The sequence below is a fragment of the Labeo rohita genome, chromosome 14 (assembly GCF_022985175.1).
Source record: "Labeo rohita strain BAU-BD-2019 chromosome 14, IGBB_LRoh.1.0, whole genome shotgun sequence".
NCBI classification, from domain to species: Eukaryota; Metazoa; Chordata; class Actinopteri; order Cypriniformes; family Cyprinidae; genus Labeo; species Labeo rohita.
The window spans coordinates 33,032,507-33,056,702 of NC_066882.1; the positions used below are offsets into that span (position 1 = coordinate 33,032,507).

The 24,196-nt window shown below is 41.4% G+C and overlaps 1 protein-coding gene across 4 annotated transcripts in view; it reads right to left on the reverse strand.

Moving 5' to 3' along the window:
• Positions 1–1,245: 1,245 nt before the first annotated feature.
• Positions 1,246–24,196, reverse strand: part of si:zfos-2326c3.2 (misshapen-like kinase 1) — a 53,898-nt gene continuing 30,947 nt past the window's right edge. For 3 of the 4 annotated variants that reach the window (XM_051128127.1, XM_051128124.1, XM_051128123.1), the window contains exons 22-32: positions 23,381–23,471; positions 23,008–23,142; positions 20,977–21,097; positions 20,425–20,580; positions 19,758–19,901; positions 15,318–15,452; positions 14,713–14,813; positions 13,250–13,399; positions 7,482–7,641; positions 3,945–4,084; positions 1,246–3,792 (exon numbers count right to left, since the gene is read on the reverse strand). In XM_051128127.1, the coding sequence (XP_050984084.1) occupies positions 3,709–3,792; positions 3,945–4,084; positions 7,482–7,641; positions 13,250–13,399; positions 14,713–14,813; positions 15,318–15,452; positions 19,758–19,901; positions 20,425–20,580; positions 20,977–21,097; positions 23,008–23,142; positions 23,381–23,471 (1,417 nt within the window). In that variant the 3' untranslated portion in view covers positions 1,246–3,708. The remainder of the gene's footprint in view (positions 3,793–3,944; positions 4,085–7,481; positions 7,642–13,249; positions 13,400–14,712; positions 14,814–15,317; positions 15,453–19,757; positions 19,902–20,424; positions 20,581–20,976; positions 21,098–23,007; positions 23,143–23,380; positions 23,472–24,196) is intronic. The other variant, XM_051128126.1, reaches the window with a different exon arrangement.

A 24,196-nucleotide genomic window follows, 5' to 3' on the forward strand; every position in this document is an offset into this window, starting at 1 on the left:
TGTGTGTACGTCTGCTTAGACCCTGACGTGATGCTAAGCACTTTTCCACATCAAAGGCAGTTTTTACAAATATGAGTGTTGGTGTGGATTTAAGCGCACACACACACACACTCTTAGATCAATTCTGTGTGTATGCACACTTTATAAATGAGGCCCTTGGTCTGATTGAGCCCAAAAAATTGTAAAGGGGAGGTCTACCAATAGCTCCATCAGCTCTGGAAACCATAGCTAGTTGGGCCATTCGGTTGCTACCAGCAGCTCTTCCCTGATTTTCTGTAGTACCTGGGGTAGCAGCTTTAATTCTAGGAAACTTATGCTATACATTTTCTGCGCATCTGTCCAGATGCCAGTAGCCGGTCTGGCATTGCATAGGGCACCCCACCATTGTTCTTACTTGCCCCATCATTATTCCCTGGCCAGACATTCTGTCGGTGAACCAAGGTTTCGGTGCGTCTCTGCGGCTGCAGGTTACGTTGACGTGCAGCTTGCCAATCCACCATGCCTGGCGTGGAACACGAGCTTTTAACCAGAACTGAAGAGAGCGCATGTGCAGCAGCCCCAAATGGCATATTGTTGACACGGCTGCCATAAACCCCAGTGTCTTTTGGAAACACCTTCCCAGTTTGAACACAGTGAGAGTACTGATTATGGCACGAGAGCCTTGCCGAGAGAGGCGGGCTCGCACTGACAGTGAATCCATCTCAGTTCCTAATAATGAAATGGTCTGACTGGGTTTCTGCACAATGACAGCCATAGGGACTGCAAATGGTGAAGAAGCTTCGATTTGTGACTGCTTAGCACATCCTCAGAATGGGATAGAATTAACCAGTCATCTAGGTAGTTCAGGATTACACATTCCACTCGATTTCAGAGGGGACAGTGCAGCATCCATGCATTTTGTGAATGTGCATGTTGCCAATGACAGGCCGAAGGGCAGAACCATGAACTGAAGGCCATGCCTTCAAAGGTGAATCTCAGAAAGCATCTGTAATAAGGGGCTTTCTGAATGTTAAAGTAGGCATCTCTCAGGTCAGGTGGCATGGGCCCGGGCCAAATGGGGGTTGCTCCATGACCACGTGATCTCCTCGTGAACCTCAGGAAAGAATGGCGGCAGGTTTCCGGGGGCTGCACATGAGCTCTGAACTTTACTGAATAAATGCACAGTAGATTTGTTGTATTGAGCTGAACACTGTATATGAGTTTACAAACAATGCATATGATAGAGTTTAAATAGAATGACTGAGGTTTGAGGATTTAAGGGATCTTTTATTTCTGCAAATGGTATACAGCATGATGGTTTGTATGGACGTTTCGCACTAACGTAGCACAGATGAACAAAGACATACAGAGCGGTCTATTCTTAAAGCATTTATTTGGCTCAATTCCTTCATGTGACACAACATATACTGTATATGCAATATGCTGTTACAATCCAAACCCAATAGAGGTTTTGACAAACAGAATTATTGAGTATAGGTGCTTCCTATAATGCTTGATAATTAACTGTCTATAAAAAACAGTATTTAGGAATATATACAGTACAGGAAATATACAGTCAAATGATTACAAAGAAAAAAGCTGTGAATTAAATTAAAATGTTCTGTTGTTAATGTACAGTATTGACTTTTTTAAAGTTTGAACCAAAACGAAAGTACAGAAACCAACGATGTCGAGACATTTTAATGTCAAAACCCAATTAAGAGTTTTACATTCATCACGTCTTGCACGTAAGCCGGACGGCATTCAGAGCACATTAAGGCACGGCTGAGAATACACTCGAACACGACCTGCTGGAGCAAAAGAAAACTAAACTTTTTATGGGAGTGTGACTGAACTGAACACCGTCTGCTCATCCGTGACTGAACTGATGAAGCTACAGAGCTGATCTGAGCATCAGATTCCCAGTGGTTTCCTAACAGAGCAAAGAATTACATAAAACTACTGCACCACTACAGAATAGAGTTGAATGACAGCTGTCTACTGATCCTGATGTGTGTGCAGCTTTTCTAAACGCTCGTCTTCTCCACATACTGAGATGCTCTGCTCGATTACAGTATGAAATCAGTGCGTTGTGATGGACGGTCTCTTGCTGCAAATGATCAGAAATGATCAGTTCTCTAGTGTAAAATCAACCTCTGGGTGGCATTTTAGTTTTATTGTTAAAGCGAAAACTATCACAGCAGTATTACGCAAGCTAGTCTGTATACAAGTGACGTAAAGTGCACATGGCCCAGAAGTATTTATCTGTACAAGCACTGGTGTTCTGAGTGCAGAAATCTGGTCCAAACATAACATTTCAACGGGGAGTTGCATTGTCAGTCCATCTGATCCCAAACTCCACACCTCTCACTTCTGCAACTCTGATTTCCTACATTTCAACTTTCTTTAACTCTTTCACATGATCATCTTCCACTTCCTGCGGCTTTTCTTTGCGTCATTCATTTTCCTCATTTTAAGTTGAGAACCAACAGAATCGCCTGCGTCACAATCACATCTCCACACGTTCACTCCTCCACAGCCACACTTAACCTGCTATGCTGCATCTTCCACACACAACCGAGCTTCACTGTATTACTGTATGTAATAAATGTTTCAGATCGGTCCTCTGACCCCGAACAAACAGTATGTGGCCAACAAAATCACACATTAAGCGACAGAAGTGCAATGAAGGTGCAGTTGGAAGTAAGCGTTGCACCGTCTCTGAATGGTTCACACATTTGCCAAAAAGCATCAGAGGGATGCATTTACTTCATCAGTTCATTGACTTTGTGAATGATGCATTTGTATTTATTAATCATGCTCAAACTTGAGCTTATACGTAGGACTCTGCTGCACTGTCAATGTACCTAAAGAAACGATAGTGAAGAATTTGATTATCCAGAACCAGCAGCAAAGAGTGGAAAACAAAACTAAACTAGAACAGACTCTATCCTCTGTGAAATGTGGTCAACAACTAATTGGGAAATGTTGGCCGCATGACTGCTTTCCTACAGGCAGCTGCCAAAGATCAGTCCTTTAGTCTGCATGCAAAACTCCTACAACCAAAAACTAAACAAACCTTTTATTTAGATCACATTTATCACGTCCAGGTTATGTTTGTGTTTTAGTACAGTGAGACCTATAAAAAACAAAAACAGTAAAGATACAACTTCCATCTGTTTTAATTAAACTCAGAAAGCGTGTAAAGCGAAAGCTGATCGTCCGCAGTTATCGGCTCCTTTCCGTCATCAGTAATCAGTCATTTCTATTCTGATTTATCGTCATATTTCACCCAAAGACGCTACAATGTTTGACAGTTACTCTACTAGCGGTTAGTATTGGGTTCACCGTGTACCAGCCATGGTTGTTATTATACAATAAAATAATCAGGTATTAGGGACAAAATATCAAGTATTTTTTGCAAGATTTGACATGGAAATAAAAGGATAAAATAAAAATGCAAAACAAGGCTTATGCTTTAAGCACAGATCAAGACAAATGCTGACACTGTCAGACACGACGCAACATATCAACTATTTTACATGTATTAAGTCATACATTTATATATCACTTCTATTAAAATGTTTACATGTGAATGCAGAAAATTGAAGGGAAAAAATGGACCATTTGAATCTTGTTGGCAGAGATGGTTGGTTATGCGATGTGGAGTCTGTACTCAGTCATTTCCCACCAGCAGCAGCAGCGGGTCTGTGAGACGGAGACCATCCATCACCAGCTGAAGAGAGAGTTCTGTCCTAACGTCATGAAGTAGATCTGACTGCATCCACCCGACTGCACCGAAGCAAAAAACACCTGCACACACACAGGCTTCATGTTTCATGCTTTTTAGTCACTCACACGCGTATGATGCCTATAGAAGTTCTTTGTTCTGTGAGACTCATCTGTAGAGATGTTCTGCATTTTTAAATGTGATATTACACAAGCATATAGAGATGTTTTCTTACTTTATCGTTTCTCTCACACAGGAACTTGAGTTTCTGAGCCTTTTTGTGCATGAAGACTCCCTCTAGACTGCCCGTCTTGGCGGATCTCAGTTCGATGGCTTTCTCTCCCCATCCCATCACTTGATTCGACTGAAGGTAAGCTGCAAATCAACAACAACATCTTATCAACCAGAGTCACGAATAAACATCTCCAGCTTATTCAGTTCAGTAAAGCCGAGATGATCTGGGACAAACAGGGTTTCCTATCATTGCTGTTCAACATCAGCAAATATGAAGAAGAACGAGTTGAGTTTTAACCCCACATCTACATTTCATCTGAACTATATGAGCTGTGATTAGAGCCAGGTCATGTAGGTTAACCCTTGAAAATCCTTTTCCAAAAACGACCTGCCTTTAAAAGATATTATCATAGCTGCATTAGTTTGTATTTGATTCAAAATTAGATCAGGTCAGTTTTTTTTTTTTTTTTTTTACACATTATTTGTGATTTATTTTTGCTGTTCATTTTTCAGACACAATCCAGGCAGTTATTTTATGTAGTCATGGCGCTGTTCTCTGTGCTCCAAGATTTTACCCTTGTATTCTTGACAGTTTTCCACACTGTGACCAGTAAAGTTCCTAAATTAAACTGCTTGTCAGCAGCAGATGTTGATGACCGGTTGTTCAGCACTGCTAATCTAGTCCAAATGGACTCGACCAACAACTTGCGTAACTCCAAGTCTAAATCTTCTACTTGTCAGTGTGGTTAAGTTCTGTCTTCCTTCCTTGTTACCTTTGATTGCCCAAATCATACATTCTTCTCTTACTACTGTATTATTCCTTCATCCCTTAAACTAGCAGCCGTAACTCCTACACTGAAGAAACCCGGTGTGGATCATAATAAGCCAGAAAACTTTTGACGTATTTCTAATTTACCTTTTTTTTTTCTAAATTGCTGGAAAAATTGCTGCTCAACAGGTACATGTCTAGTATTCTCTGGTAGTAGAGAATAACTTGTTTGAGCAATTTCACTCTGCCTACTGTCCATACCACAGTACAGAGACCGCACTTATTAAAGTCCAAATGATCTGTTAATGACTGTGGATTCTGTACTGATTCTTTTTGATCTAGGTGCACCTTTTGACAGCATTTCACACAGTATCTGGTTGGAGAGGTTGATTTCCATTGGAATTACTGGTACTACTCTAAATTGGCTTAGATCTTATTTTTCGGGTCGGACTCAGTTTGTTCAAACTAAAAGTTTCAAATCACAGATATCTCAGATTACTAGCGGTGTGCCTCAGGGCTCAGTTTTGGGCCCTCTTCTGTTTATTATTTATCTGTTGCCTTTAGGACAAATCTTCTCTAAATTTGGTATAAATTTTCATTTTTTACACCAGCTCTATATGTCTTCATAGCCTAAATTAATTAAACCATGGTTTACATGTAATCTCCTTAAGTTTAATGGTGAGAAGACTAAAATTGTATTAACAGGTACTAAATCAAAATGGCAAAATTTTTAAAGTTTTACATATAGTCAGTTCTCCTCCTTTGCGGTTTGGGAGTCTGGGTGTCATCCTTGACAGCACTTTATCTTTTGAGGCACGTGTAAATAATATTGCTCGGTCAACATCATTTGCGAAACATAAACGGTCTTCGATCACGTCTTTCTGCTAACAGTACTGCTGTCCTTGTGCACGCATTAGTTACATTTCACATCGACCACTGTAATTCTCTTCTCAGTGGTGTCTCACAGAAACTTCTTTACACACTTCAAACGGTCCAGAATTCAGAAGTTCGGATCATTAAACGTGCACCGTTGTTTGAGCATATTTCTCCAGTGTTGAGGCCACTGGCTCCATTGGCTTCCAGCCAAATATCAGATTCAATTTAAGACTTTACTTTTCATTTATAAGGTTCTTCATAATCTGGCACCTTCATATTTGCATGAACTTCTTTATGTGTACTCATCTACCTGATCTCTCACATCTTCTGCTTCTGTGACTTTAGTTGTACCATCTGTACGTTTGACTACCCTGGGACGTAGAGCTTTTGGTTTTACTGCTCAGAGTCTTTGGAATACTTTACCTCTTGACATACGTAATAGTTGTAGTCTTTCAATTTTCAAATCACATCTTAAAACTTTTTTTTTTTTTAGATTAGCTTATTCTGATTGATGTAGTTTTGTATATTATTGTGTATTGTTTCATTTAATTTATTGTTTATGCATTTGATTATTTGTAAGGTGTCCTTGAGTGCCTTGAAAGGCACCAATAAATAAAATGAATTGTTATTATTATTATTATTAATAATAAAAGTAATTAACACTATGTCCTTATTTGAACTGACAACTCCTTTTTCCTGTTCGAGTGTTGTGAGGTTATGGAGTTAGCTTTGATTCATTCAAATGCTGCTTTGCTGCCACTGAGCTAACTACGACCCTAATGGAAAACATCACCAGACCGATGAGCTCTTTCACAATATTCTTCTCTATACTCAGGTACAGAGTGCTGTCCAGAGAAACAGAGATTCGCCAGCGGAGGGCAACCAACGCTGAGAAACCAAATATTAAACTTATATTGTCTCATAAATGTAGCTAGATGTAAATATTATTTCTGCAGTGCATCATTCATGTGCTACAGTTCGGTCGTCATATGTCAGAAAGGATGAATTAGACACTTTACAGTTGGAAACAACTGACAGATGAAGTTGTGTTAAATCTCATAGGCTCATAACAGAGTTTCTCTTGCTTATTAGACTGAACACACAGATCTCAGAGAACTTCATGTCACATCTTCCAACAGAAGACTACAGCATTTCCAATATAAAAACATATATACAATGTCTCACACACCTGAATCCATCCAAGAGCGTGTTGGATAAATTATAATAAAAACTAAAAAAAAAAAAAAAAAAAAAAAAAAAAAAAACAGATCCTAATTTTTGCACATCCTGAAATACAGGATCTGATGAGGGAATAAAAATGCAGTGAATGTTCTCATGTGTTATTTAACTGAGAAAGAGAAATCACTGCATCTCACTGGATCGCCTTGCGTTTCATCACACATCACGGGCCATGAGGAAAGGCCTGCCCACATCAACGATATCAGCGTCATGTCTGTTCTTATGTTTTCAAAAGATAAATGCATGAGTGTAGCTCTGAAAACAATTCTGAACAATTTGTCCTAGTTGTGTGGATTTTGAAAACTTTAGCGTCTTTATCAGCCTCATCCAGAGCTGAAGAACGGCGGTGGCTTTGCTCCACACAGATCTGCTGCTGTGTAGGAAGTGAGATGACTCATCCAACCAAATGAGTTTTGCTTTTTCACGTTTAGAGTCTCACACACATCAGTCATTACAAGAACTTCCTAATGTGAGTGCAGCCTCAGAGGAGTAACACAACTCACAACCAAAACACAATCAGACACAGAATCAAACAATGAGAAAAACATCCAGACTGCATCCTCTGTGGATAATCACTCTATGTTTGTCTTGTGCATCATGTGTATCTCTGCTACAAGTGTGTGTGTGTGTGTGTGTGTTTGCGTTGGAGCTCACCCACAGAGGCAGGCATCTCCCCCCACTGCAGCACCGTCTCCTTGGTGATGCGGCCATAGGTGTCAATATAGACGCCCTCGTCCTCGTAACACAGCAACAGCTCCATCCCACTGCTGCTGGGGAGGATGATGATGGCATGCGGCCGAATCGCACCTTGGATCTGAAACACACAGGCATTCTGTTATAAAGTGATTAACAGTAACTGCCTTAATGAATGCAGATTAACGTCCAGTCAGTGTCAGCAAACACAATTCAGACGTCACTGTACTGTACTGCTTATGCCATGGAGTCGAGTACATTTACCAGACACAGCACGTAATGCAGCAGGTCAGCTGGTCATTACATGAAAGTGATATTTGTTAAAGCTGTGACAATATTATTGGAAAAAATGTATATATAAATGTTATTAATGTTACGTATAGTTGAGACATTTTACATTTACGCTGTATAATTAAGGCAGTTAAATTACGCTCTTTTTTTGTAAAGAAAGGAGCACATAAAATGATTGGGGAAGCAAAATTTGGAAATTGGAAGGACAAGCACTTGTCTGAAATGCATTATCATAAATAACATACAGCTCCATACATTAGTTTGTAATATCAAGCTAAATGGCACCCGTGATCAAACAATCTACTTATTTTTCTAATATACCAACTGACTGTTTATAAATTGCGCTCTTTTTAAGAAAACCATCTACAGGATTGACATGCAGATGAAACCTGTATCAGTTCACATCACAAGAAATTCTATATGAAGCCAAGTCAGAGTTTGTGTCTTACAAAAGGTGGTATGCATAAGTTTTGTTGGTAAAAAGAATATGAAGAAAATCAGGCACAAATCATTAATAAAGTCATTAATTATATTTATCCTTGAGGCTCACCGCATCATAACCTGGTCCTTGTTGAAATGACCTCAAGATTAGATTATTGTAATATTTTATTGGGTGGTTGTTCTGCTCGCTTAATAAACAAACTCCAGCTGGTCCAAAATGCAGCAGCTAGAGTTCTTACTAGAACCAGAAAGTATGATCATATTAGCCCGGTTCTGTCTACACTGCACTGGCTCCCTATTAAACATCGTATGGTTTTTAAAATCTTGCTAATTACTTATAAAGCCCTGAATGGTTTAGCTCCCCAGTACCTGAGTGAGCTCTTATCGCATTATAGTCCCTCACGTCCGCTGCGTTCTCAAAACTCTGGCAATTTGATAATACCTAGAATATCAAAATCAACCGCGGGCGGCAGATCATTTTCTTATTTAGCACCCAAACTCTGGAACAATCTACCCTACAATGTTCGGGACACAGACACACTCTGTCAGTTTAAATCTAGATTAAAGACCCATCTCTTTAACCTCTCTTACACATAACACACTTCTATTATTCAAATCTGTTAAAGGATTGTTAGGCTGCACTAATTAGGTCAACCGGAACCGGGAACACTTCCCATAACACCCAGTGTACTCATTACATCATGAGAAGGATAGCATCTACGCTAATATTAGTCTGTTTCGTTCTTATTCCGAGGTCACCGTAGCCACCCAGATCCAGTCCGTATCCAGTTCAGATGGTGGATCAGCACCTAGAGTCCACCTCTACAGCCCTGAATGTCAGCGGAGACCACATCAACTAGATGAGCCCCAGAGACATCTTTAGTGAAGACCTTGTCACCTAGATGGCCATCAGGACAAGACCACAGGAACCAGATGAGTCCTCCGCACAATCTGACTTTTCTGCAACATGGAACAAACTGCTGGTTCATCTGGCCAGAGGAGAACTGCCCCCCCGACTAAGCCTGGTTTCTCCCAAGGTTTTTTTTTCTTTCTCCATTTCTGTCACTGATGGAGTTTTGGTTCCTTGCCGCTGTGAAATTAAGTGTTTACTGTTGTCCTTTTGCATTATCAACACACTATTTTCCTGTTTAAAACTGTAAAGCAGCTTTGACATAATCTGTATTGTAAAAAGCACTATATATATATATCAAGGTGACTTGACTTGACCAGTCTAGTGATCACTGTATATCACAGTGATCCTCAGTGCTTCCGATGATGGCTGGCACCATCCTGTGGGTGCCATGCATACTTCTCTGTCTGGCATAGAGGTGGTGGAATCCAGTGCCTCAAGTCTGCTGGTCCTGGAGGTCCTTCCAGTGTACTCAGAGCTTGTGATGATGGCTGCCACTGTCCTGAGTGTGTGGGCTGCACACACTTCCCCTGCCTGACACCTTTGGCGACAGGCCCGCTACAACTTCCTTGAAGGCAGTGGTGTCTGCTCTTGAACTGTCTGTCTTGGCCAAGACGGCAGTGCCAGAGTCCACTCCAACCCTGGGCCCACTGAGCTTTCTACTCACTCCATCACAGCCACGGTCATCTTGTTAGGAGAGAGATCCATGAACTGAACTAACGTGCTGATGATCTCAATCAGGTGTGTTAAATAAGGGAGACATGCAAAATATGCAGAGCAGGGGGCCCCAGGACTTTTAGTTTGTACTTCTGTTTAGTTCCTCTTTGTCCTCTGTTGTCCTCCACGTTTGTCATATTTGTTCCAGCTGTATCCAGTTAGCCTTGTTATCCATGTGGAGGGCTAGGCAAGTTCAGTCCTAGAGCCACTGTCCTGCAGAGTTTAGCAATCCTGAAGACACTAATTAGTTCTTGTTCAGGTGTGTTTGATTAAGGTAGCCCTAGCCCTGCCCTCGTGTATATATAGCACTTGTAATTCCAAAGTTCCCTGTCATGGTTTTCATTCCTTATTACAAAATAAGGACATTACACCTACAGTTAGTGCTTTATCATGTATAAAACACTGTTCATTGATCATTTTTATTATTATTATTATTATTATTATTTTTTTTATGATCCATGCAATTTTTATGATTTTCCTCTGGCATTCTAAACAGAAGACAAATTCCAACTAGTGTCCACTTCTGGGTTGTGCTGTGTGTTTCTCTAGGGGGTGGCATATCTGGGGGTCACATACGTAGGGATTCAGACTATTTTTTGTTTTCCAACTGGGTGTTATTATACTTTTACAAAAGTGTCATTTTTAAACTGTTTTTAATTTCTACTTTAGAAATTTGTTCAATGCCTTTTTAATGTCAATCCTACTGTAGATTTGGCTTATTCCAGTACCTGTTCTTCTGGGAATTTAGTTTACGTCAGACTCAGTGGAGCCTTTGTGGAGAGATGACTTCATTGAATGTTTAAATTTTCTTATTTCTTCACAAATTTCAACAGAGGGACCACCATTTGGCATTTATATATATTTTATTCTATTTATTCTTTTCTGCTCCTCACCTATTTGTAAACATCCTTGCATATTTGATCAACGGTGGTACGGCTGGGATTATTACTCTTATCTATGCCTATATTTATCTGTCAACTCCCTAACGAGTTTCCTGACACACCTGATATGACGAATAGATATGATGATGTGCAAGTATGTTAAAGCCAAATGCTGACTGTGTGGACATGGCCAAGGCTAAGCCACAGAGGGGTTTCAGTGCAACGCCATGCAGAATCAAATAAGGAAGATGTACAAAACTGTGCAGAGCCATGGGTCCTCAGGACTGGAGTTATAAAACACAGTAGTTGGTGTTTGCCAGAGCATTGCTTCAGTGTTAAGAGAGGTTTTTGGTGCATTGTTGTGTGGTTGCTTACTGTCCGCCCCCAGGCGTCTATGATTTCTCCTCTGGTCTCTAGATAAGGTGAATCTATGTGATTTTTTTTCATCCACGTTATTAGCCAGGTGATGATCATAAGTCAGAACAACAGTCGCATGATTTGAGATATCACTGATGTCAAATGTAATAATTAGTGTTAGGGGTTTGTTCAAATCACTAAGAGTAACAGTACAACTGCGATACGTCATTATTTTAGTGTCAATAAAATGAAAGTAAAGTTCTTTTCACACACTACGACTAAACATATTTCAATAGCATCAAAAGTCACAACATGTGTGTCCTTTGACCAAACTTACATAAAACATTTTCTTAACCACTTTTTACACGCGTGTCTCCCAAGCTCACGGCGACAAAGCATCAGAATGGATAATCTGTCATTAACACAATCACACACCTCCCACTGTACTTGCCTGACTCAGAAATAAATTCACGCACACTGTGCTGCCGTCCCTCTGTAGAGCCACCACGATCCTGAGCATCAACACGGGCATCCAGAGCCGCAGAGCGATCTTTATCCTCTGCCGCGGGATTCTCATGAGCGCCAGCCGCGCAAACACGCCGCCACAGACAGGGAGCGTGTGTTTCCAAGTGGGAGAGGAAGATTTACACCACGCAAAGAGCTGCTCGAGCGCGGAAGGAGTTTGATAATGACTGTGTGCAAGTGAAAGCCAACAACTGCGTGAAAGATGGAAAAACACAATGTGTGTGTGTGTGTGTGTGTGAGAGAATGTGAAAAAGAGACAGAACGAATGAACGAGAGAATGGGAGGGAATGGATGAGTGGTATGGAAAGCTACATGATCCAGTGCCGCCCAGCCTCCAGTTCTGTATCACACTGCTAGTTCACTCTAAATTTATCTACTGCCTCTAATTAGAAAAAAAAAAAAGCTGTCAAATAACAGGTCATTTCAATGGGCTTATGCTCTGGGAACGTAGCGAAGGCTGCAGAGTTATTTTTGGACGCGAGATCAGTTCGGAGAAACTAGCACACGCGCAGATTGTGAGGGTGAACTAGTCCGTGAGTATGTGGGACGGCTCACTGGAGTGTGGGCCGGCGCTGAGGGGGCGGCAGAGCCGTGGGTGAACACCACACTCATCGCTCTTCCTCTCGGTGTAGGATGCGCTGCTGTGTGGGTGTGTGGGGACGTCAGCAACAAGGCAAATGCAGCTCTATATCATCACAACATTATCTTCTGCATGCTCTGCATATTTATACAAACCCTGAATTGTAGCATTTGGCAGAAAACAAACAAGTGTGTTTTTTTCTGGTCACTGTATTGTTAGATGCCTAAAGGGTGAATGTTTCACCTCACAATCAAAATCATTTTGACTCCTTGTGAAAAAAGGAAAGTTTTGTGTGTGACGGTTTTGTGATGATACCCTTTATTAGCCTAGTTTCGCCAACGTTTTTTTTTTTTTTGACTTGAACTGAATTTATCTGGACAATGACACTGTTATCTTCTGCTATATTGCTGAATTGATTTTTTTTTTTTCGTATGTGATGAATTTTGGAACATTAACACTGTTTTTGATCTAACTATCAATTGAAACAACTGCTTAAAATAACAACTGTTGCATTTAGTGTTTAGATGATGTTTCAGAGTAATGGGATCCACTGACACCAATTACCATTGAACATGGATCAACTGGATTACATCAGCACTGTTTCTATGGTCCCAAATACCAGTTTTCCAGACCATGTTTTCAGATCCGACATCATGTCTGCAGTAGAGTTGTCAAAAGGCACCGGGTTCGGTACTTTCGGTACTGAAATTTTAAAAACGCCCATTTCCCGCTCACATTTGAGCGCTGTTGAGCTGATTTTCCGTCTATATGCAGATGCACTAGGGATCCGCTGACAGACGCAGCTTTTAAACGCTCCCGTTGTGCTTATGTGTACCTAGAATGCTAACACGTCCCAAAAATGTCCCATGCAGAGAGTGAAAGCTAATGTGAATGTGCACACAGATGGATCAAACTTGCAACAGCAGAGAAATATTTACAATGCTTCAACTGTACCTCACTTATTAAACTTGCCTGAGTTTCAGGTTATATTGACATGAAATGTGCCAGGAATGTAAAGAATACTCACGTGACTGGGCAGGTAGAGATCGAAGGGCGTCCCTGAATCCACATCTATAGCATGAAACCCAAAGTGAGAACCGTAGATGACCTTTAACCTCTGTCCGTTCTCCACCGTCAGGTCGACTGAAAGCGGCTTCTGAGGCAGTGAGCTGAAAGACTGACACACAACAACTCAGTTAGTCTATATATTAGTAAACATGAAAGTTTTCTGTAACCCCATACATGTTCACACACACGTGTGCGTAGTACAGAGACGTGAGCTGTGTGTGATCAGAAAGTTTTGCAGATCAAGTCATTGTCTTCACTGCTATCGTTAATTAGGATTTGATGGATGAACCTGTGCCTTGATTGGACTTGTGTTATGCTAACCATGATCCAGTGTTTTGGACGTTGTCATCTTCGATTACAAGATATATTCACAGCTAATGTGAGAACAACAAACGGGACTGACATTGATTTATACTCTAGTGACTCCAATGCTGTGAACGAGACAGTTCAGGAGTCACATCGCTCATAAATACAGCTGTCAACCTCCAACACCGTGATGTGAGAACCAGTTCATTATCTGTACTATTAGGGGCAAGTTTCATTTATCTGTCAAGTACTTTAGTAAACAAAATATCATGCACATTGCCACTCACAACTGAGGAAGCCAGTTTCCGAAGAAATTTTGGAAAAAACAACATTTGTATTTTCATAAGAATATGCAGGACAATGTTATACGTCTAAACGGCAGAAGTGCATGTCAGAAGTAGAGTAAGTCTCTCAGGACCGCAGCGAAGTAGGACACGTACTCAAAAATGACCCATTTCCAAAAACACCCCACTTACATTACCTATCATTACACCACCCTATTTTTTCCAATGGAAGAATACAGAAATATGAACAGCAGGTAATTAGAAATATCACATTATAAAGTGTGGTAGTTGTGACCGTGACGGGCTCCTTAGCCACGGTCCAAAACAACTGTTATATTGTACAGTGAAACTTAGAAACCGCATCATTAGAGCAGTTATATTTCAATCCACTGGGCTCAATGGAAATATGTGACTCTACATCACTGCTAAACTGCAAAAACACACCTACACATACCTATACCTGTACACACTGCAGTCCAGCTGAAACAGTGTCCAGTGGCAGTAAAACACCAACAACTGTTGTTCTGTTTTACACTAATGACTGCAGCGGCAAATTATTGATTAATGAAGAGTTATTCTGGTGTGGTTTATCACACCACACTATGCTATGAGCTCAAAACACTTTTACTGTAGTGCATGATTTTTAAACTAACACATTTTGATGTTTACATCATCTGACCAACTCCACACATGTGGCACAGTAAACTTGCTCGGTAGCGCACCCGGTACAGCACCGCACTAGTGATGCGAAGCGCTCCGGTACGAGCCCCGAGGTTTTTGTGTTAAAAAATATGACTTGGTTTGTTTTTGGTAACCTATATGTGAGACTTACTCTGAAAGCCATAAACTTGTGATATGGTTTGGGAGCCCAGGCGTAGACCTCCACAGCGTTCCTCAAAGCGATGACCAGGAACTTGATTTTTTCATAGCGAACTGAAATCATCAGCATGATGTTAGTATGGAGTAAAAGATAATCAGAAACACTGACTTACGGCGATGACGCTGACGGAAGGCATTTATCAAACAGTTCTACCCTACATCATTTTCACTAGAGCAAAAGTGACCAGTTATGACACTGAAATCTGAATCTGCACTATTGCCATGTGTCATTTACCATGCTTGATTGCACTTGATAGATGTTTTTTTTTAATCCAGAGTTTCTGTCAGTTTTGCTGCTTACAGCTATAATATAATTATAATGCTTTCTCCTGTAGTTCGTTAGACTGAGTTCACTAGGTGTTTCCATGCAGTCCATTAAAATAAATGTCAGCCTTTATAATTATAATACTTAGTATGTTTTAATGGCCTACCTTGAATGTCTGTGCTAAAAGGAGTTTAGCCCTTGTTTACAGTAAAACTGCTTGAGATGCAGCACACTGATATTTGTTGGTAAAGTCCATTTAACATATGTGAAATGTTGTCTCGTTCAGAACTCACCTACTTTATAGCTCACACAACCCTCCAGTTCTCCCACTGACGTCCAGCCCTGTTTCTTCTCCACGTCTGGATCATTATGCAAGATCTTATTCCTCAACCAGGACAGGTAATACAGCCTCAGCTTGTTTTTTTTACCTTTCCACATAAAAGAATGAAAAGATGATAAACACACAGAAACAAACACATATACACACTAGGGATGTCACAATACTCAATATAATATCAAATATCCACGGTTCAATACGCGCTTGTGAATTGTGGTTTTTTGGTTTTGCATTTACATAATTTCCTTGTTTTATTTCTCTCAAAATTTGCTGTGTGTGTGCCCGTGATTTCACATGCTGAGATGAGGAGACGCCTCCCCGTTTATTTCTGAAAAAGCAACACACACAGAGCATCTTCCATTCTAATGAAATGCAATGATAAGCCTTTCTTAACCTGTTGTCCAACAAAAGAGCACATTATAACTTATTTTGACTTCACAGCATCAGTCGAGTGTTTGAAATAACTTCCTTTGATCTGATGTGGCTTCTTATCATAGAATGAGGCAGACAATATATTCTACACTGGCTTACAAATATATACTTAATTATTATGAAAATACCCGAGATGGCTCGACGAATACAGATAAACCATATATTACTGCAGACGAGTGTTTATTGTCCTTACATTCCATCATTCAAAACGTTTAACGTTATATCTTGTTTTTATTCAGTTACAGCAATAGCGATGCCTTTATCCATATTGGAGATTTCCTGGCTGGAACATTTTTGACGCATACGTGGATTTTCTGCATGAGGGCGCCAGTATTAATGAAACTCATCCTTTTTTTGCATAAAGATCGGAAAAATAATACCTCCCTCAAAAGAAATATTAAGCAGACATATAATAATCCACACTTTTTCTAGTGTACAGAGGTTTACAGGAGTATTTAGTTGTTAATTAGATGCAAAAAAAAAACACTGATGTGGCAAACTATCAGAACCAAACCGGACTGAAAACCGTGGTTAGAAACTGAGATACGTACTGAACCGTGGACTAACTGTATTGTTGCATCCCTAATACACACACCACCTTTATAAGTTTGCAATAATTAAAATTTTCGAATGGAAGAATAACACTGTTGCTTGTAAAGATGAAGTAACTAAATGCAGCTAATGAGAATATCGTATTTCTGTGAACTTGGTAAGCGATGACAATGATCCCGTTCATGGAATTATTATCAGTATGATTTACATGTTCAACTGGGTATAAGCCATTATAAGTGCGAGTAGGTTTTCATGACAGATCGTCTCTTCAGCAACACTATGAATTGAACAATATCGTTGCTTGTGCAAGACACTGAACAGTATCATGGATGAGTAAGTCGAGTGAGAACGTCTCGGTTACTTATGTAACCCTCATTCCCTGAAGGATGGAGCGGAGATGTTGTGTCGACACTGATATTGAGGTCTTACTTGGGAGCCCCAATTGCCTCCGAGTAGTGAAAAAAACAATTGTTCTGAGGAGCCGAGACCACTTCCTGTCTCTTCAGGGAACAAAGGTTAAATACGTAACCGAGACACTTCCTTTCAGTCAGTCACTTTTGATGTTACGTTGATATTGACATTATGGGGTCCCTATGGACACCGCCACAACCACTGAACTGTGTTATAAGGGTTGGCAATGTAGTCGGAAGCAGCCTCTCATGCCAAGTAAGAGCTGGCATCCCAAGTCGTAACCTACCCAGTGCCCCGTCATGTGCCCCGAATAGTCTTTTGTACCAAAACAGGACTGAAAAGACAGTACTCACAGCGTGCAGGGTCACAGCTGCTGTTCCTTTACCCAGTATTTGTTTACAACAAGAAGGAGTGCTTCAGCTCCAGCCGTGACCAGTTGTATTACACTGTGGAAGTGGTTATATGTCATATTTCGCATCCAGTCATGTCCGCACAGATTTCAAAGCATACTTATCCGTGGATGAACGCGGATTGCCAAGTTCGACACATGCGCAGTACAATTGTTTGGACTTCTGCGTCTCTGCTGGCTTTTTCTTGCGCATACACTGTTGTACACGCACTGTCCGCATGGTCTCAAAAAACTGCCTGTACACGATAGGGTGCACGGCCTCCACCAAGCCTGACAGCCGAGGGATGCTGGAGGATGCGCAGTCCAGGGTTTGTCAGTTGAGAAACACACCTGAAAAGATGAAATGGTGCTCATACCCCCTGTTAACGGGGAACGGTGCTGCAAGCGAGACACAGAGCTCAACCCTGAGACTGTAGAATCTCATAAAGGTCTTAGATGTCACCCAGCCTGCAGCTCTGTAGGTGTCAGCTAGAGAGACACTGTGCAACAATGCCCAACAATCTAAGTGGAGTGAGCCCTCACACCTAGGGGGCACGGCTCACCTTGTGCTTGGTATGCCCAGGTGAGGGCGTACACTAGCTAATGGGCCAATCTCTGTTTGGAGACAGCCTTTCCTTTCTGCTGCCTTCCAAAGCAGACAAACAGCTTTTCCTGGAAAGGAGTGGTGGGCACTTTGGGATGTATCCATGCCAGGGTCTCAGGATGATGTGAGAATTACCTGGCCCAAATTCAAGGTTTTTCACCAAATTTCACTGTCCGAAATGCCTGCGAAAATGCCTGCAGTTATAGCAAGGTCAGGAGTGCTGTTTTTAAAGACATGATCCTAAGCTTGACTGTTTCCAGTGACTCAAAGGGGGCTCTCTGCAGTCCAGAAAGGACCACAGAGAGATCCCAAGAGGGGACGAGGTGCAGTCTGGGAGGGTTTAACTCGCCTATTTGGAACCTGATAATTAGGTCATGCTTTACAATGGATCTGGATACGTGTGTCATATTGTGCCCTGCCCCGGAGAAAGAAGGACCTGGTCCGGGTGGGCCGGTAAGGTGCAACCAACAAGACCTGCTCTTCGTTCTCTCCGATCTTGCACACGGTCTGTGCAAGAAGGCTCGCTGGGGGAAATGCATACTCGTGTAGGCCCCAGAGCCAGCTTTGTGCCAGTGCGTCTGTCCCAAGGGTCCCACTGGTCAGGGAGTAAACAAGTGGGCAGTGGAAGGACTTGAGGTAAGCAAATCCAAACCAAATCAGCTGGACCATCCTGCCGGGAGCGCTAGCTGTTGTGAGAGCAGGACTTCTGCATGATTGAGCTACCCCAGAATGTCAATGGCATGCAGTGATTTGAGCCACGTCTGACTCCAGAGAAGGAGATGGCAGGCGTGTTGTGACATGCAGTGGGAGTACAGACCTCCGTGACGGTTGATGCACGCAACGGTCGCAGTTTTGTCTGTGTGGACCAGCACACACTTCCCCTGAAGTAGGACTGCCAGCAGCTTGAGGCAACTGATATGCCACTGCAGTCAAGGTCTTGTCCCAACCCTTGAGGTAAACTGAAGAAACAGTCTGTATGTCAAAACATGAAAGTACATGTCCTTCAGGTCAATCACTGCAAACCAATCCTGTGGCCAAACACGCGTGAGAATGTGCCTCTGCATTAGCATCTTGTACACAAGCTTGTGTAAGGTCTGATTCAATACAAAGATCCAAAAGAAGAGACTGAATTGGTGTATGGAGCAGTGTAGTCACTAACTCCTGGGAAAGTGCAGCTGCCTCCACCTCTGGGTTGCCTGTCTCAGAGCCGCTTATTGCCTCTGTGGCTTTAGTGGTGGCATAAGGGACGGGCTGCATCGCTTCCTGTGGGTGGCCCGAAGTTGCGGCCAATGTCATGCCAGAGCAGATGTAGAAACAGCAGGGGGACGAGCAGACTGGGGACCATCTGTTTTCAAAGAAGGCGAGCCATGATCGCAGCGTCGCCATTCATATGCTCTCATAGCAAGAGCATAAACCACCCAACAATGCCGTCTCAGCATGCTCACAGCCTAGACATGTAAGGCAATGAATGTGACCATCAGAAGCCAAAAAAAAAAAAAAAACGACCACACAGAAAGGAACAGACAGAAAAGCATCTTTGCTGAATGTGCTCTCAGATCCACCAAAAGCAAGAGAATTTTCACTTCTGCTCTTTCAGAGGTGATTAGAAGCATGACCACTTAAACATGGGCAACCAAAGTCTGACTGAATGGAAGCGCACCGCCCTCTTTTACACCCGTGCGTACGGTGGAGTGGCTGAGCATTCAAATTCCACTTGCCAATGTTCACTGGCCTGTTTTTTTACTACTCAGAGGTGATTGGGGCTCCTAAGCGAGACCCCTAACGTTGAATGTGACTGACTGAAAGGGAACACTTATTATGTACAATATCACATAATGTAATGTTGTGTGGTGAACACTTCCAGGACTCCTGCTGGATTTGTACCTTCTTGTTTTTGTTCATTCATTTGTTGGTATAAATATAAGAATACTCCATGTTGTAGTAAAGTGCAGTATGTAGAGTAAGTATTGTTAAAATATATATATATATAAATAAAGGTGACTATGTACCTGATATAGTGATGAGTACGTTGAGGCCCTCCAGTACGTCCATCTGCTGGAAGCGTCTGCGGCTGATGAGAGAGTAAACTTTGCCCTGACCACTGCGGTCCAGCAGCCACAGGCCGCTCTCTGTGCCCACCAGCAAATTCACGCCTAAACACACACACACACACAGCATGGTCATAGTGAGTAAAGCACAATTACATCAATTAAAAGAGCATTTTCAGTGCACTCACATGCTGCTTTAAACAAAAGAAAATCACACCGAAAAGAATCTCAGTTTTACAGTGGATTTATAGCCTCTTTATTAAGTAGATTTCATAATCTGGACGTGCTTATATAATTTCTTTTTTTTTATTGTTTTACGATTGAGTCCCTCGGCTGCCCGGAACTAAACATTTTTCTGATCGACTAGTAGTCGTATATTTTAAGTAGTCGTAATATTTTTATTAATAAACCAAATAAATCAAAATAATGAGCCTTTAATTGCCTACATAGTCTAATAAGTGCTCAAATGCACACATAAATCTTGCCACTGCGCTACTTCCTGTGGATTTTTTTTCTGCGACAAAGCTTCTTAACAGTTAGTGGACTGTTAGGGGGCAGCCCTATTAATATCAGTCTGCACTGCATTCCAGACGCTTCTGAGGTGTGATGATATGCGACTGTCTCTCACCCCACAGACTGGCACAGAGGATTTCAGCGTTGAACTTCTTTTTATATTTGCGTATCTCTGGGGCGTCACTCTGAGGACGGATGTTGGTAGGGTTGACGTTCACCACCGAGCCCTTCCTGTGCGGCTGTCTGACACACGGCTCACACCTGCCGTTCACTGACACACAGAAAGAGTGTTTGTACATGTGTCAGGTGCATGTAAGTCAATGACACACACATACACACACACACAGATTCTTGTATATGTGGTTTACAGCAACTCTCCATAGGCGTACTGGTTTTTCTACTGTGCAAACTGTATTTTCTATTACCTTAACCCAACCCAACCCTTCACCTAAACCTACCCCTCACAGGAAACTACTGGAAATTTTTGAATTTCAGAAAGCCTTTATTGGGACACAAGAAGTGTGTCCTCATAAACCATGTTTATGATGTAGTATCCATGTCATTATTCACATTTGTGTCCTCTTAAACGATATATACCACAGCACACACACAGTGTGTTCATATGTCAGGTGCTTGTCTGTCAGTGCTGTCAGATGTGTGCACTCACGCTGGCCGTATTCCTGCGGACTCTGAGGTGGAGAGATCTGCAGCAAACGAGGGTCAATGAAAGGTGAGAATGAGGAAGAGGAAGATGACGTGCTTTTTCCTGCCTGGTTATTAAAACATTTCTGTAAATGCACAATAACAACACAAACATCAGAGGGAGATCATTAATGGATGCAGCTCTAAGACATTGCAAGAACAGCTTAACTAGGTGAATGACTGATGAGAATATTTTTGCATCTATGTGCAAAAACAAAGAGCAAATACTTACATAATTATACAGTATTATACAGTATTTTGAAACGATAACTGTCTTAAAACAGTCTCACATCAGTGTAAATGTTATAAAAGACATAGGGCCAGATTTACTAACATCTTGTGCCAGCACAAACCCTCTTTTGCCATTAGAAACTACTGACAGTATTTATTAAAGGGGTCCTATTATGCTCTTTTAAAAGTCTTGTCTTGATTTTGTTTTGGGGGTGTACTAGAACATGCTTTTTTTAACATAATTTACATTATTACAATACATTTCTCCCAGCCTGGCACAAATGACTCGATTAGTTCCGGGTTTAATGAAGGCCCGCCGAAAAACGAAATGTGTTGTGATTGGCGAACAGCTTAGACGGTGTACGGCCACGTCCCTTGTCGAGGAAGCAAGTTCTGTGTACAACTGTTAGTGCAAACTAGATTAAAGTGATTCTTACATTTTAAATATGGATATTTTTCTTACAGAAAAGCATTGATTCACTGCAGGAGGCCTTTATTAACCCCCCCGGAGCCGTGTGTGGCACTTTTTATTATGGATGGATGCACTTTATTGGACTTGTTTTGGACTGATGAAGAGAAACACCCGTCTATGCCGTTCTAAAGCTTGGGAGTGCCAGGATAAATTTTAATATAACTCCGATTGCATTCGTCTGAAAGAAGGAAGTCATATACACATAGGATGCATGGAGGGTGAGTAAATAATACACTACACTAGTGTTGGGTCCTATCGTCAGCCTGTGAGATCGCCAATACATGATATCATCATGCTAATGTATTTAATTATTTACATACTTAGTTCTATTGCGAAAACCAGCTCCAGCATAAGGTTAAAAGCAGCCTAACATTATCAAAGAACATCGTCACTGATCAGCCTAGCCTTGTCTAGTGCAAGTTTATTTAAAAAAAACACTTTCTTTACAAGTGAAGCTAAATACACTGTATGATGAATAAATCACGTCAAAACACGTCTGCGGTGCGTTACTGCTATGAAGTGTTCACACTAGTCAATGCTTGTGTTTATAACCGTTGCGCTGTGGCTCGTTGAAGTGGTTCTCCGCGCTGCATCGCTAAAGTTAGGCTAATCCCCCACCTCGTCCCTACACCCCCCCAACCATTCAAATTTCTGTAGGTAGAATTGAATTGAATGATATTCTAGTGGACTGCGTTGTAACATCATTGTATGCAGAAAACAAACGTTGGAGTCCAAAGGAGCCTCGTTTTAGTTCTTGAAAAGAAATTTTTTAAAAACAAAAAATCTCCCTTTGGAGTGGACTTTACACACTGACTAAAGTTCAAAAAGTGAAAAAGCATAATAGCACCCCTTTAAAGATGCACAGTGAAAAATTAGCAATAGACCTGTTATTTGGACCTCACTGCATATGCATTTGTAGGAATGTCCCTTTCAGACACAACATTTATGAGAGGAGAGTATTTAAATCAATCACGGTTTGCTGTAGTCAGTTTACTGGTAGTTTTTTTGACATCTCTGCCACTATTTAACTCTCAAAGAGCTCTTGGTAGATTGTGTCGTCATTATGGAAATTATCTGCATCTGTGTTTTTTAATTGTTAATTGTCACTAGATCAGCTGAACTTTCCACTCCATTCGGTCATTTCCTTTCAGGTTTGGGCAGAGACTGGACATTGCTGTAGATCTAACTGTTTACCAAAAGTAGCTAACATAAGTACTGTACAGGAGTGTGTGTGTGTCCACGATTAGAAAGAAACCAAACGCAGTGATGTGTGTGCGGGAGACGAGGCCGTACGTCGAATGCGCTGTGCTGTGGGCTGAGCTGATGTGAGGGGCTCTTGTGCAGCAGGTCGGGCAGACGGCAGCTGTCGCTGGACTGGGATCCTGCAGGCCTCTGATGAACATTATGAGCTGCCTTTGCTGCACTCTGCTGGAGAAACACCAACATCTGAAATCACGCCTGAATAAGCCTCTGAAACACTGATCGACTGCATGACTGCCATAATTACAAATGAGTCTGCAGTGGTGAAAATGAGCCACATTTTGTCACAATCAGACAGTCTTAAACTGGCATAAAGACAGATAAATGCAGGACTATTGAAACTGATTACTGAGCACTGAGTTATTTCAGCCTGTTCTCTAAAACAACAGACTGAAGCAGACTTTACCTGCTGCTGTTTGACGCTGTGATGAGGCTGAAGAATGATTTCGTCAGACTGTGACCAGGATAACACCGGCCTTCCATTGCTCAGTGGAGACCTCGAAAAATGACAGTCAGATCAGTTTTAATGACGCCAAAGAAAACACGCGCTCCTTCACACCATGAACAAGGCGGCAAAGACAGACTACAACACCAGACTGACACAAGTCAGCATGAACTGCTGGGTTTGCCAACAATGTGCATGTGAAACAGCTCCAGCTTGACTTGATTTTCACATTTGTGTAATCCCAAACAGATTTCACTGCTATTACACAAATCAGCTTTGGATGAGAGAATAGAGAATCACACTATACATTTTCAACATACAGGCTTTACCCTTACAAAAAGAAGTGTTTATCCAGTTCCTTTCATGAAGTAAATGTATATATTGTAAGTATGCAGCAGTTATAGTGAGATCAGTGTGACAGTAGTTCACTTTCATGTGTACCATTTCAAAACATCTTGGAACTAACCTGGACCTCTTTTTAGTGTACTTTTAGTGTAACAGTAGTAGACTTTGACTATGTATCTAGTTTACATCTGATTGAGTGCATAAGTATGCTGTTTCCAGCCTACTCTTCAGTATATGAAAGACGCTTTGAATGTTCTTTATATACTCAATAGCTGTTATGCTGCCAGTGTCATTACAAACTTCATACTTACAGTTTACCATATGTATATTATTTTTGCACTTCAAGTTTACTATCATCTTTTTTTTTTTTAAGTACTTATTTGATTTGTACAGACCCATCCAGTCCTCGTCTGTTACAATATTTTCACAGCA